The sequence below is a fragment of the Chlorocebus sabaeus genome, chromosome X (assembly GCF_047675955.1).
Source record: "Chlorocebus sabaeus isolate Y175 chromosome X, mChlSab1.0.hap1, whole genome shotgun sequence".
NCBI lineage: Eukaryota > Metazoa > Chordata > Mammalia > Primates > Cercopithecidae > Chlorocebus > Chlorocebus sabaeus.
Window position 1 is genome coordinate 114518124 of NC_132933.1, and position 13985 is coordinate 114532108.

The window sequence follows — 13985 nt, forward strand, 5'->3', positions numbered from 1 at the left end:
AGAAAGAAACTTCTTTGTGTCAAGCCACTGAGATTTGGGTGTTGTTTGAGCTGCAGCATAGCATGGGTTATGCTGACCAATACAGTGAGCTGCCTTTGCCTTATTAATAGCTAACACTGTTGAGTGCTCCATTATTCCAGGCACCAAGCTACAAGTTTTGCCTGCATTACCTAATATTTCACAACCACCTTCTGAGATAGACGATAGCATTATGTTATATTATATATATATAATATATGTATATTTATATATGTATATATATAAAATCTAGGGCTACAGCATAGCTATATATATATCATATATATATATATCAGTAGTCCACAACCTTTTTGACACCAGAAACCAGTTTTGTGGAAGACAAGTTTTCCACTGACCGGGGATGGGGGGTGAGGGGAGGGGTGGGGATGGTTTTGGGATGATTAAAGCACATTACATTCATTGTGCACTTTATTTCTATTATTATTACATTGTAATATATAATGAAATATACAAATGTATGTTGGCATACATTATGTTATATACAAATATACAACATAGTGTAGAATCAGCGGGAGCCCTGAGCTTGTTTTCCTGCAACTAGAGGGTTCCCACCTAGGGGTGATAAGAAACAATGACAGATCATCAGGCATTAGATTCTCATAAGGAGCACACAACCTAGATCCCTCCCACGTGCAGTTCACAATAGGGTTCACACTCCTATGAGAAACTAATGCCACCACTGATCTGACAAGGGGGTGGAGCTTGGGTGGTGGGGAGTGGCTGTATATACAGATGAAGTTTCACTTGCTCTGCAGCCCTGTTCCTAACAGGCCATGAACCAGTGCCAATTCATGGCCTGGGGTTGCAATATATATTATATAGCTCTGGATCATATATATCAATAGTATAGATGGCCAGGCACAGTGGCTCACGCCTGTAATCCCAGCAGTTTGGAAGGCTGAGGTGGGCAGATTGCTTGAGCTCAGAAGTTTAAGACCAGCCTGGGCAATGTGGCAAGACCCCATGGTGGGGGCAAGCCCTAGTGCAGGGGCTCAAGAGTCCCTTTATAGAGTTTTCTGGGGTTTTATTACCCTGTAGAGGTTTCCCATTGGTTACTTGGTGCCATTCCCAAGTAACCATTGGTACATTTCCCATTGGTTACTATGTAAATGAAGTAGTGGCCTTGCAACCAATCAGAGGCTGAAGTGTAGTTACAAAGGTTACACCCTATTCAAGCATCTGATTGGTTGTGGAAAGCAACCAATCAGAGGCTAAAGTGAAGTTACAGCGTTATACTCCTATGCAAATGTCTGATTGGTTGCAAAAAGCAACTAATCAGAGATACTTTCAACTTTCCGTCTGCCACGCAGAAAAAGGGGGTCGTGGTTGAAAAGGAAGTAGCCTCTGGTTCTTTTGTTACTTAGGTGTGGAAAGTTAGGGTTTTCCTTTTGATTTAGTTTTAGGAAGTCAGCATGAATTGGCCTTAGGTTTCCTGACTCCCGACGCTATTCTACTGCCTCAATTCTACAGTCACTTTCCAGTGTTGCAAGTATCTCAAGCCTGCTTTCACTATATAGGCCCAGTCATTCCTCGAATATGTGCTTCCTTCTGGGGCTTCTGCTCACCAATTACCTGCTCAGCACCTCCAATTTGATGTTTTAGTGTGCTCAAGGATGAACTCATTATGCTCTTCTTGCCCCATTTACCTAACTCACCAATGTCACCAGCTCTTTCTTCAGTGTTCCCCATCTCAGTAAATGGTGCCCCCCTCCTGCTATTTGCTTATGTTGGAAACCTTGGAGTAGGGCTGCATCAATATCTTCTGGGATGCTTAGCACCAAAATGTGCCTTACTGTATTTTGAAATAAAAAAAAATGACTGCATATCATAAAGTAAATCTTTAAAAATTCTAATTTTACCATAGTAACAATTATGATGCTCTAAAAATGAATATCAAATCCTTTTCAAAATAATTTAGGGCCCCATCTTTGCTGTTGTTCTAGAACTGTTTGGTAGTCCAGCACTGTCTAGGAGTCAATAGTCAGAAACTATTTCCTGTTGACTCTACAACCTAAAATATTTTCAAATCTTTCTACTCTTCTCTGGCACCAATGAACTGTACTCCAAGTCATCCTGACCACATATCTGAAATTCTGCAATAGCCTCTGAACCCTTCTCACTGCTCTAGTTTATTCTCTACATAGCATCCAGACCAGGCAGAATGATTTCAGGGACACACATAACTGATTCTGTTCTGTTGTTCTACTGCCTAAAACTTCTCAGTGGTTTCACAGTGCCTTTAGGATAAAATCTCAGATCCTTAATAGGCCCAAGACCTTGCCACCTTGCTAGGAACCAGCCTCGCCTCTTGGTGTTCCTTTAAAGAGTCAAGCTCCTTACAAACCTTTATACACAATTTACTCTCTGCCAAGAGCTCTCTCCCCCTCCTGGCTTCTCTTTCTCCAGTTCTTAGATTTAATGTTCTTTCTTCAGATAAGCCTTTCTTAACCTTCTACACCAGGTCAATGCTTCTTGTTAAACACTTCCTTAGTAACCTCCAGGTTGCTTTGTAAGTAAAGGATTATTTGTGTAACTAATAGTTTAATGTCCCCTCTTCATGTTAATGCAAACTTCCTGAGAAAGAGTTGGTAACACACACGAGTAATTCAGGGATCTCTGAATCCAGTTGTGTCTGATTCTAGAACTCATGTCCACAACTACCAAGTGTACATAAATCTGCTCATCCTGGAAGATGGCTTTTTGCTTCTTTATTTCATGATAGCCAAATGTTGATGCACGGGAAGCTTTGCATCATATAACATCGCTGAGCAAATTCTACAGCAATGATGTTGTGCTGCTGGTGAACCCCTTTGTGCATGTTCTGTGAGTAGTGGACCATATACACCTCAGCTTTTACTTTCTGTTGACTACAGGCTGGACTAGCTGCGCTAGACTCCAGATCTCTTATTGTATAATCTCCACATGCTTAAACAGGGGTGACATTAACCACTTTACAGGGTTGTAATAGTACTCATTTGGTCAATAAATACGTAATGAGCATTCAATATAGGCCAGACCTTGGTTTAGATGCTGGGGATGCCTTTAGCAGAGTGCTTATCTCCTTTAATGTTCCAGCTGGTCACTATTACTAGTACTGTCATAATTGTGTGTCGATGTTTGCTTATGTCACGGGGTATGAGATTTGTGACGTCTGCCACTCATGGCAGGGTCCCTGCGGCGCCTGTACCTCCAGCGGCACGAGGGCTTTGACTCCAGGGCATCACTGCGCGGCGTGGCCGCCTCTCTGCTCCAGGCCGCCAGAGGGCGCGTGGTCTCTACCGCCCCTCCGCTGTGCCTGAGTCTGCCCCTTACCAGCCACCCGGCCTCCGTTCCCCTCCCCAGCGGTGCCTGCCCCGCCTTGCATTCCCAAGCTCCGCCCCCGTTGCCCCTAGCGGCTGTTTGTTGACTTCCGGGAGCGCGGTTGTAGTTGATCCACGGAGTTTCGCCATGCGGAACTGGGGGGCTTTCGCGGCCCGAGTGGGGGCGAAGTAGCTGCCTTAGCCCCGACCAAACCGTCCTCTACAGCCTCCTGGCCCAGGCGCAGGCTGCCCGTACCGCCCTTGGCATGAAGGAGCCCGAAGAGCTGTTGCCCGGTGAGTCGCACCCGCGCCGGGGGCGGAAGGCCCGGAGGGAGGGTCCGCGGGCGGGCGGGCGGGCGGGCGGCCGGGCCCCGCCTCCGGATCGGCCCTGTAAGGGGACAGGCCCGAGGCCTGGCGGCCGGACTGGGGTGGGATCGCTGGTTGCGATCTCACGAATGACTGAGGGCAGAGGACCGCACGGGAAGAACAGGATGGGGGAGAACGGGAAAGAGGGTGCCTGTCTTTCTTATGTTTTTAAAATAAGCTTTTGATGAGATTCTTGAAGGCAGGACACTTTTTTTTTTTTTTTTTTTTTGAGACGGAGTTTCGCTCTTGTTGCCAGGCTGGAGTGCAATGGCGCGATCTCGGCTCACCGCAACCTCCACCTCCCGGGTTCAAGCGATTCTCCTGCCTCAGCCTCGGAGTAGCTGGGATTACAGGCATGCGCCACCACTCCTGGCTAATTTTGTATTTTTAGTAGAGACGGGGTTTCTGTATGTTGGTCAGGCTGGTCTCGAACTCCTGACCTCAGGTGATCAGCCCACCTCAGCCTTCCAAAGTGCTGGGATTACAGGTGTGAGCCACCGCGCCCGGCCAGGCAGGGACACTTTTTACCTATCTGTAAACTCCCCAAAGTGCAGACTCCAGACTTGTGCACTTTGGAGGTCCTGAGCTCCCGGTTATGTATTGAATGCGGTAAAGAGTGAGTGATCAGGGTTGTGGGGTAAAAGGGGATACAGGAAATAAATTGGAAAAGAGAAAGAAGAGGGACCCTTTAGCGAGTGTTTTTTAGCCTTTTTTTCTGAGCTCTATAGTTAGAAATACTTTTGACATTGTGACCCGATACCCCATACATACCGTGTAACAGAAATAGATGTCTCGTGATGCAGTCCTTGTTCTAACCACTTAGATTCCACAGACAGCTTTTTGATAATGCATTCTTTTAAAATGCTGATCGTGATCCACTGAATTGATTTTCTGACCCACTAATAGGTCACGACCATGTTGAAAAAACACTGGGTTTGAGCAGAATTATACCTTCACTGAAATATGTATGTTTTCTTCCATGCTCCTGGCCGGAACTTAGATTCCTCTCCTGCAGTTCACAATTTAGTGAGACATACAGGAAGGTGAACAAAATGACCATACAAATTGACAGTAGATGTTATAGGGCCAGAGCAGAGCCACCAAACCTTGGCTTGGGATGAGAGTATCAGGGAAGCCAGGGGAGCCAGGACAAAACAGTTCAAATGTTAAAATAATTCATTCTGGGGAAACTCAGAGTCTGTTCTAGATCCTAGTCGAACTGAGATGCCTCACAGTGGTTCTCAAAAAGTTGTCCACAGTGGCTAGTCTCTTGCATGTTAATATCTATTATTAATACTTATATTCGCCGTGTTTTCCTTTCTGGTACGAATTAGTTTATGTGTGATCACCCTCTTTGGGATTTCCCCAGAAGCTGGACCTGGCCTACTATTTGGTGTATGTGTGTATTTAAATGGTTTTTGGGAACTGCTAATTAGTCTCTCTTCAAAATGATCCTGTGCCACAACAGTTTGTGAATACTACTCAGATCAGGTAATGACTTGATGTAAGAATGTTAAATCTCAACATCCCCGTGTACTCCTCTCCCAATCTCCTAGGACCATCTCATTTTGTGATGTTTTGGGGGGAAAGATAAACCATCCTTTCCCATGTACTGTTTCTGGAAAGAGAAAAAGACATCTCTATGACTGACTGTAGTGCATGAGTAAGATGAGAATTAGAAACTTCCTGAGTAGCTGTGTTGAGAGGATCTTTTCATTTTATACTGGATCCCTCAACATTCTGAATTCTCAGAAATCAGGAAAAGCTGAAGTGCTCCTTTGCTGACGACTTGGGTAACCTGTCTTTTATATGAACAATGTCGAAAGTTATATTTGACTATCTACTCACCATTATGATGCATTCGTGAACAAAACATTGAACAGTTACGAATATACATGTGTGTAAGGGGGACCCTTTCTGTGTGAAAAGTAGAACACACAATGGCTACTTTGTGCTAGGCAATATGGGTAGTGCAGACAGTTTATACCCTCTGTAACCTTAGAAAATAGTTGGAAAAAAACAACATTCGGGTAACAAATGGTGAACTCTGTCTGTGTTTCAACACAGAAAAGCAGTGACTTTTTTTTTTTTTTTTTTTTTTTTTGAGACGGAGTCTCACTCTATCGCCCAGGCTGGAGTGCAATGACGCTATCTTGGCTCACTGCAACCTCCGCCCCTGGGGTTCGTGCGATTGTCCTGCCTCAGCCCCCGAAGTAGCTGGGATTACAGGCGCCCACCACCATACCCGGCTAATTTTTGCATTTTTAGTCAAGACAGGGTTTCACCACGTTGGCCAGGCTGGTCTCAAACTCCTGACCTCGAGTGATCCACCCGCCTAGGCCTCCCAAAGTGCTGGGATTACAGGCGTGAGCCACTATACCTGGCCAACATTTTTAAAGTATAGCTTTTTATTGCTTTGTGAGGACCTCATCTTACATATTATGCTACCTACCAAGCTCTCTAATCAAACTGTTACACAAATCTTGCTGAGATTTGTAATTTTGCTGATTTGTGTAACAGTTTAATTAGAGAGATTGCTAGGTAGCACAATTATTTGCCATATAAATTCTACAAATCACATAGTTCAGAGAAGCCAGTGATCATTTCCAACTCTTATGGTGGAGGAAGAGTTTACAGAGGCAGCTATGAGCTACCACTTTGAGGATGCTAGGCTCTGAGCTAAGTTCATGTCATCTCATTTAATCCTTACAACAACCTTTGAATACCTAGTTGCCTTTAAAGCCTGGTTTTTTTTTTTTTTTTTTTTCTAGCTGCTTTCCCTTGGTTCAAATGAAAGAGATAGTGGTGGAGTAATTTGTTTCTCTCTGTGCTGTCTCTGGTTTTATGGGTATTCATTGGGATTACCAACAGAGAAAGTAAGAAGAGTTCACCATTTTGGCCAGTTGTTGTGGTTCATGCCTGTAATCCCAGCACTTTGGGAAGCCGAGGCAGGAACCCAGGAGTTTGAGACCTGAGCCTAAGCCCAGGAGTTTGAGACCAGCCTGGGCAACATGCTAAAACCCCGTCTGTGCAAAAATTACAAAATTTAGCTGGACATGGTGGCACACGCCTATAGTCCTAGCTACTCTGGAGGCTGAGGTGGGAGGATTGCTTGGGCCCAGGAGGTCGAGGTGGCAGTTAGCCGTGATTGGGCCACTGCGCTTCAACCTGGGTGACAGAGTGAGACCCTGTCTCAACAAAAATAAAAAGAGTTCACCATTTGGGCTAACGTTGTTTCCCTTGCATGAGAACACTGGAGGCTCCTTGGAAAACCTGGACCAGAGAAAATCCAAATTGACTGATAGAGACTCTCCCCATAGATATCCTGATGAAGTTAATGAGGAAGCTAAATACTGTCCTGTTTCTGTGTTTGGAGAAAAGCTCTCAGTCAGAGGCCAGACCATGAGGTGTTAACCAGAACAAGACTAGCACAAATTGTACCATTTCATTCCAGGGAATAGACATCTACTTGGTGACAGCAGAACTATTAGTAATAGATGACTGCCTTCCTTGTGATAGTATATTTCTTACTTTGTGCCAATACATGTTCAATCTAGTAGATTTCAGAGATAAAACTATAATGGAGTCTGAGGAATAAGAAAGACTGAATTAAGGTGGAAGAAGGAAGGCTTAAACATTGCCAGAGTGGGGGCAAAGCTGTCATGAAACAAGAGGTTTGTATGGATAAATTACTGAAAAGGTATTTAAATAACAGGCAACATAGTAAAAGTTATAAAATAGAGACCATCTTATATTTGCAGATTCGGGTGCTGTGTTTACATTTGGGAAAAGTAACTTTGCTGAAAATAATCCCAGTAAATTCTGGTTTAAAAATGATGTCCCTGTACATCTTTCATGTGGAGATGAACACACTGCTGTTGTTACCGGTTAGTATTACAATCCTGAATGAGGACAGTAATACTTAGAAAATTCTAAATATTATGTTATAGATACGCTGCTGTGTTTTAAACATGTTGAAAATATATCATAAGTGTTGTTTTTTACTTTGCCAGAGAATTCTTCACAAAATAAGTCATCAGGAGTGTCTTTTAAATTTTAAGTTTCCTTAGTATATTTAAGTATGATTTTCTATACACACAACTTTCTTGAAATGAATCTATTTCAATATAATTAAAAAACTGTTACTGTATAATTTTAGAAACTCTTTCCCACCTAATAGAATCTGGTTATACATAGATGAACAAGGTAACTTGTTTCAACACAGAAAAGCAGTGACATTTAAAAAGTATAGCTTTTTATTGCTATGTGATGACTCATCTTACATTGTGTGAAAAATGCTTCAGTTGATTATTTCTTTTTCCCTCCCACCAGGAAATAATAAACTTTACGTGTTTGGTAGTAACAGCTGGGGTCAGTTAGGATTAGGATCAAAGTCAGCCATCAGCAAGCCAACATGTGTCAAAGGTTTGGGATCTTTTTACCTTTTCACAAACTGTATAAAGTGTTTTTATGTTGACCGTGTAGTTCTTTAATGTCATAAATAATAAAGCCTTTAGTTGTTTACTTTCTGACATTTGCTTGAATATTATTAGCATTTAACTTATCTTTCATATGCTATTCAGAACTGCTTTTATATGTTAGGGTCTAAAAATCAGATTGATTTTAAATCCAGGGACCACAAAGGAAGTAATGATTTTACAGGATTGCATTTGAACATCCCCCCTCCTTTTTTTTTTTTTTTTTGCTTGTTTGTAAAACTACTTACGTATTACTGTTATTGTGTATACAGAGAACAAACATATGTTAGAATTTTGAGCTTTTCTCATTTAATAGAGTTGTGGACATTATGCTTCTATTTAGTTGCTGGTTTTATAAAACATACTTATCCTGCTTTATATAGTGACTAGGTGAAGTAAACAAAACATCGAGACTAGGGATTGATTAGTACTAGTGTAAAAGAACAACAGGACAAAATATTTGAAATCAGGAATGTTCCAGAAAATGTTAGATATATAATACCCTTACAAAGCTTTCTGGATGTTATATGCAAAACCTCTGTTTGGGTATAACCTGTGAACATCAGCTAAACTTGAAAGGATGATGAAGATTCCTTGAGATGTAGTAAGAGCAGTATTTTTTATCTTCCTGGCTAAATTTTAATTTCAACTCAAAATGTCAGTGTAGCTTGTCATATTCATGCTGTTTATGGGAATTGTTATGGAACTTTTAAAGTATTCCATGTGTTCAAAAAGTATTTATTGAGCACAGTCTAAGCACTTGGGGATATTCACAGTGACCATGACCCTTACTCTCAAATATCTTATCTAATAGACAAGCTAACAGGATTGTTTAGACTATGGGATCCTTGAGACCAGGAATTCTATCTTAGTCATCTTTTTGCAGCCCCTATGCCAAGCACTTAGGAGATGTTCTTTAAATGTTTTTTGAATATATGGATGAATGAATGAACAACTTTGATTCATAGGTGTATGTATACCTATCAATCTTTCAGTTTTTCATTGAATGTGGTAGAAGGTGAGCTTGATAACGGTGATGGCAGGTTAGGTAATGGATCAGATTGGTGAGGAGGCAGCATAATAGAATACAGTGAGTCTCAGCACATATTAACTACCTGTGAAGTTGTTTTTGTTTTTGTTTTTGTTTTTGTTTTTTGAGACAGGGTCTCACTCTGTCGCCCAAGCTGGAGTGCAGTGGCGTGATCTCTGATTACTGCAGCCTCAACCTCCTGGGCTCCAGCCATCCTCCCACCTCAGCACCCCCTCTCCAAATAGCTGAAACTACAGGCATGCACCACCACACCCAGCTAATTTTTGTATTTTTTTGTAGAGATGGGGTTTCACCATGTTGCTCAGGCTGTTCTGGAACTCCTGAGCTCAAGCCATCCGCCCGTCTTAGCTTCCCAAAGTGCTGGGATAATAGGTGTGAGCCCCCGCTCTGGCCTATCTGTGGAGTTTAAAAATATACATATATAGATGCCTAGCCCCTACTTTAGACCCACTGACTCAGATTCCCTAGTGATGGGGCTAAGATATCTATATTGTATTCAAGCTCCACTGGTTATGATGGTACACAACCAGTTCTGAAAACCTCTGGTTTGCTAGTTAAGAACATTGACTTTGGAATCAGACAAGCCTGCTATTAAATCTCGGTTCTATCACTTAGTTACCATTTGTCCTGGACCACTGTTCATTTTCATTGCTGTAAAATAATTGTCCCATTTTTAAATATTTTTAGCTCTAAAACCTGAAAAGGTGAAATTAGCTGCCTGTGGAAGGAACCACACCCTGGTGTCAACAGGTATAGTGCTCAACCTGTATGATTTCCTGCCTGACTTTGAGAACTGAGGTCTCATTCCAGTAACGTGGTTTTGTAAAATTAATAGAGATTATACTTTGGCAACAGTAAAATTAGGGATTTTTAAAATGTCAATGGCTAGTACACGTTTGCCTTTGCAAATATACACATAAATGTCAAATGGCTGAAGAAAAAGCTTCTTTTCTTGGATTATATCATGGGACAGCATCTCCTAACCTGTGTGTCCACCTTAGGGGCTGGTTATTCCTGTTCTTGCTCTTCTAGAACTCTTCCTTACTAAGGTTGAGTGGAAGGCACCCAAAAGGCTGTTGATGTGAGCGAGCACAATTCCCATCAAAACCCACACCAGCTTTTGTGTGTGTATGTGTGTGTGTAGAAATTAACAAAGTGCTTCTAAAATTTATATGGAAAACAATTGACATAGAAGAACCAAAACAATTTTGAAAAATAACAAAATTAGAGGACTGGCACTACCTGATTTCAAGACTCACTGTAAAGCTGCCATAATCAAGACGGTGTGGTATTGGCAAAAAGATAGACAAAGATTAATGGAACAGAATAGAGTCTACAAGTAGACCCATATATATATGCCCACTTGATTTTTGGCAGAGATGCGAAATTCAATAGAGAAAGAGTAGTATCTTCAGCAAATGCTGCGATAACAACTAGACCTCCAGGACCTGACCACTGAGCAGTTCTTCCTACCACCTTCCCCCTGCCCCTGCCCCACGCCCCCAACCACTTATTCTGTCTTCAGGATGTTTTCACTGTGTCAGCTGCTCTCCATCTCTCCATACCTTTCCCTTTCTGAAGTGTCTTTTCTCTTTCTCTTAGGCTTTTCAGATTATCTTTTGAGATCCCATTAAGTGTTACTTCTTCCATGGAACATTTTGTGACTGTTCAACTTTGTGTTCATTTATGTGTTTGAATTATTTCAATCTCACCAACTCTGGTTTGCTCCATGTGTGTTAAATTGTGCACTCCAATTTCTTGTGACCTTGTATGTATTTTCCATTTGAAAGCTAGTCTTGTTTCCCCAATTAGGTTTCCTCTTTTCTTAAAAACAAAAAATAAAAATAACAATAACTTTAAAATTTTTACTGACTCAGGCTGATTCTGCCCTCATTTCACCCTATAATTTAGCAAGGCTTTAACTTCGTGTATATATTTATGACATAGATAACTAATTATGTGTTTAAAATCTTCATTAATTTACAACTTACTGGAAATGTTTATAATCTAGGCATGATGTACTTTTTATTTAATTAACAGAGTAATTAACAAACATTTTTACATACTTTAAATGAGCCAAATGCTGTTCTAAGAATTTTACAAATCTCAACTAATTCAATCTTCATCATAACTCTATGAAGTAGGTACTATTATTATCCCCATTTTATAGATGAGGAAAATGAGGCACACAGAGGTTATGGCTTGCCCAAGGTCTCACAGCTTTGGTAAGTGGTAAGCCAGAATTTGCACCCAAGCAGTCTGGCTCTGGAGTCTTTCCTCCTAAACAGAGTGCTGTAGTGACTTCTTATTTAACTAGGAAGTTAAAATGAATACAACATAGAATTATCATGTTTCTAATTAGATTCTTCTTGGATTTGCCTCGTTTTACTTATTTATACTATATCTTAGCTTTAATGGGTACAGAAGTTAAAATTAATGGACACATCTCTTTTAAAATAGATTTGCATTTTAAACTAGTTTGGAAGTTACTTTCCTTGTTTTTACTCTGAATTAATAAAGTACTATATTAGCAAGAAATACGTTCCATTCATTCTGTTCATTTCAGTTGCTAGTTACATTCTAGATTGATTTCTGACATCTCACAAAAATATGTGACCTTGCTTGTTTTGCTTTATTTTGACGATGAAATGAAGTTGTCTCCCAAATAATAGGATAATGATAGCTTTCAACTTTCTTCACTGTTAATAGAGGAAATCGCTGCTGTACACTGACATGTCTCGTAAAAAGGGGCACTCTATAGTCTGTTGATGTTTTCTTTTCCATGTGCAGAAGGAGGCAATGTATATGCAACTGGTGGAAATGATGAAGGACAGTTGGGGCTGGGTGACACTGAAGAAAGAAACACTTTTCATGTAATTAGCTTTTTTACATCCGAGCATAAGATTAAACAGCTCTCTGCTGGATCTAATACTTCAGCTGCCCTAACTGGTGAGGCTTGTTTCTTTTTCAGTCTGGGACACATTCCTTTCCTGTAAATCGATATATGCCAACTCAGTAAACTGAAGGGAGCATTGCTGTTTAGTTTTCTTTCATTGACTGTCTATGTGTTTTCAGAAAACATTTAAAATATAACTTTAAATCTTGACATACTACAATTTTATGCTTATTTATGCTTATTTTATGCTTATTTGTGCTTATTTAAATATACATTTAAAAAGTAATTGGCAAATAAGCTCTAAGCTATGCTCTCCGTCTACTCCTTTAGATATTCTTAAATGTTATTTTCATTGTGTGCTCTTAAAGTTCATACTTACAGTTTTAACTGAAGTTGCTATCAGAAACATCCGCAGAAATCTATTGCAGCATATGGTGTTAAAATGTGATTTGTAACAGTCATTGTACCTCTCTGCCCTCCCTACCAAAAGCCCATATGAGACATTTCTTTAAAATTTGGAGCCAGAATCAGCTTGATCTCACTGAAGCTGCTGGTTACCTGCTTTGTTTCAAGCAGGAGGCTGTGTAACATCTGGTGTTACTCTATCAGGAAAGTCAGAGTTGTATCTGAAGCTCCATCCTTTAGATTTTGTCAGCCCTTAAGTTAGCATTTTGACATCCTTCTTTCGGTTGTTATTTTCATTTATTTGTTTTGCATTACTAAACCACTTCAAAATTTAAATTATTTAAAATATATAAATAAATCTTGAGAATTCCTTTCTAAAATATTTTTCCTAGATTTTTTCTGACATCAAAACCCTTATCAGAAATGATATAAGTTACCTATTTTTGAGATGTTTTACATGATATTATATCTTTATTCTCTAAAGGCTAGATTCTGTGTTTTCAGGTTTAAATTATAAGGAAAAAAATATGTAGTGAAATACATTTCTTCTCTTCTTTTTTCCAAAACATCATTTCCACAGCGCTCTCAAGAGCAAGGTCTTCCAGGCTTTTTTGACCTGCAGGTGTCTAATGTGACCTGTGCTGTCTTTCAGTTCGGTTGCAGGTAGACTGCTTGGAAGGAGGAGAACATTTCTGTTTAGAGACACTAGCATGGGAAAGGGTGATTGTAGGAAAGGGCGTTCTGTCTTTGCTATTGAGATAAAAATATGGCCAGGACTTAAGTGATTTACAATCAGGCTGTTCTGTGTTCTTTATCATTATAGAAGTATTTCACAATATAAATTGAACTCTTAAGTAGCTAACTGGTGTAAATGTCTTAGTAGTACTTTATTGTTAAGATACATACTTTTTATGAACTATAAAATAAATGGTCTTTTGGAAGTATAATAGCTTCAGAGCCTGACTACCTTTTAAAACCTTTTCTCCCCCTTGTATTTTTCTTTGTAGAGGATGGAAGACTTTTTATGTGGGGTGACAATTCCGAAGGGCAAATTGGTTTAAAAAATGTAACTAATGTCTGTGTCCCTCATCAAGTGACCATTGGAAAACCTGTCTCCTGGATCTCTTGTGGATATTACCATTCAGCTTTTGTAACAAGTAAGACACATTTTGAAGTCATCATGTTATCTCCCACTTCTATGTTATTATTAAATTAATAATGAAATGATGTAACATATTCTCTGGTTCTATAGAAATAATGCCATGGTTGTCCATGTAATGAAATTGTTTTGGTCTGTTTTAGGTCACAGTATTTCCCCATTTATATAATAAGAGTTCATAATTTCAAACTGTGTCTGACATGATCACTTTTTAGGTGAATACAGAGAGCTCAGCGTGGGATATGGTTTCCTTTGGTAGGACTTTCTCAGCATTCCCAACTTCTCCCTTTCC

General features: G+C 40.2%; 1 protein-coding gene across 9 annotated transcripts in view; it reads left to right on the plus strand.

The window, feature by feature from the left end:
• Positions 1-3427: 3427 nt before the first annotated feature.
• Positions 3428-13985, plus strand: part of RPGR (retinitis pigmentosa GTPase regulator) — a 59220-nt gene continuing 48662 nt past the window's right edge. For 5 of the 9 annotated variants that reach the window (XM_073013800.1, XM_073013804.1, XM_073013803.1 and 2 more), the window contains exons 1-6: positions 3430-3632; positions 7466-7591; positions 8037-8129; positions 9921-9983; positions 12024-12182; positions 13542-13691. In XM_073013800.1, coding sequence (XP_072869901.1) covers positions 3605-3632; positions 7466-7591; positions 8037-8129; positions 9921-9983; positions 12024-12182; positions 13542-13691 — 619 coding nt within the window. In that variant the 5' untranslated portion in view covers positions 3430-3604. Of the gene's footprint in view, positions 3633-3778; positions 3852-7465; positions 7592-8036; positions 8130-9920; positions 9984-12023; positions 12183-13541; positions 13692-13985 lie in introns of those variants that run through there. The other 4 variants (XM_073013797.1, XM_073013799.1, XM_073013798.1 and 1 more) reach the window with 2 other exon arrangements.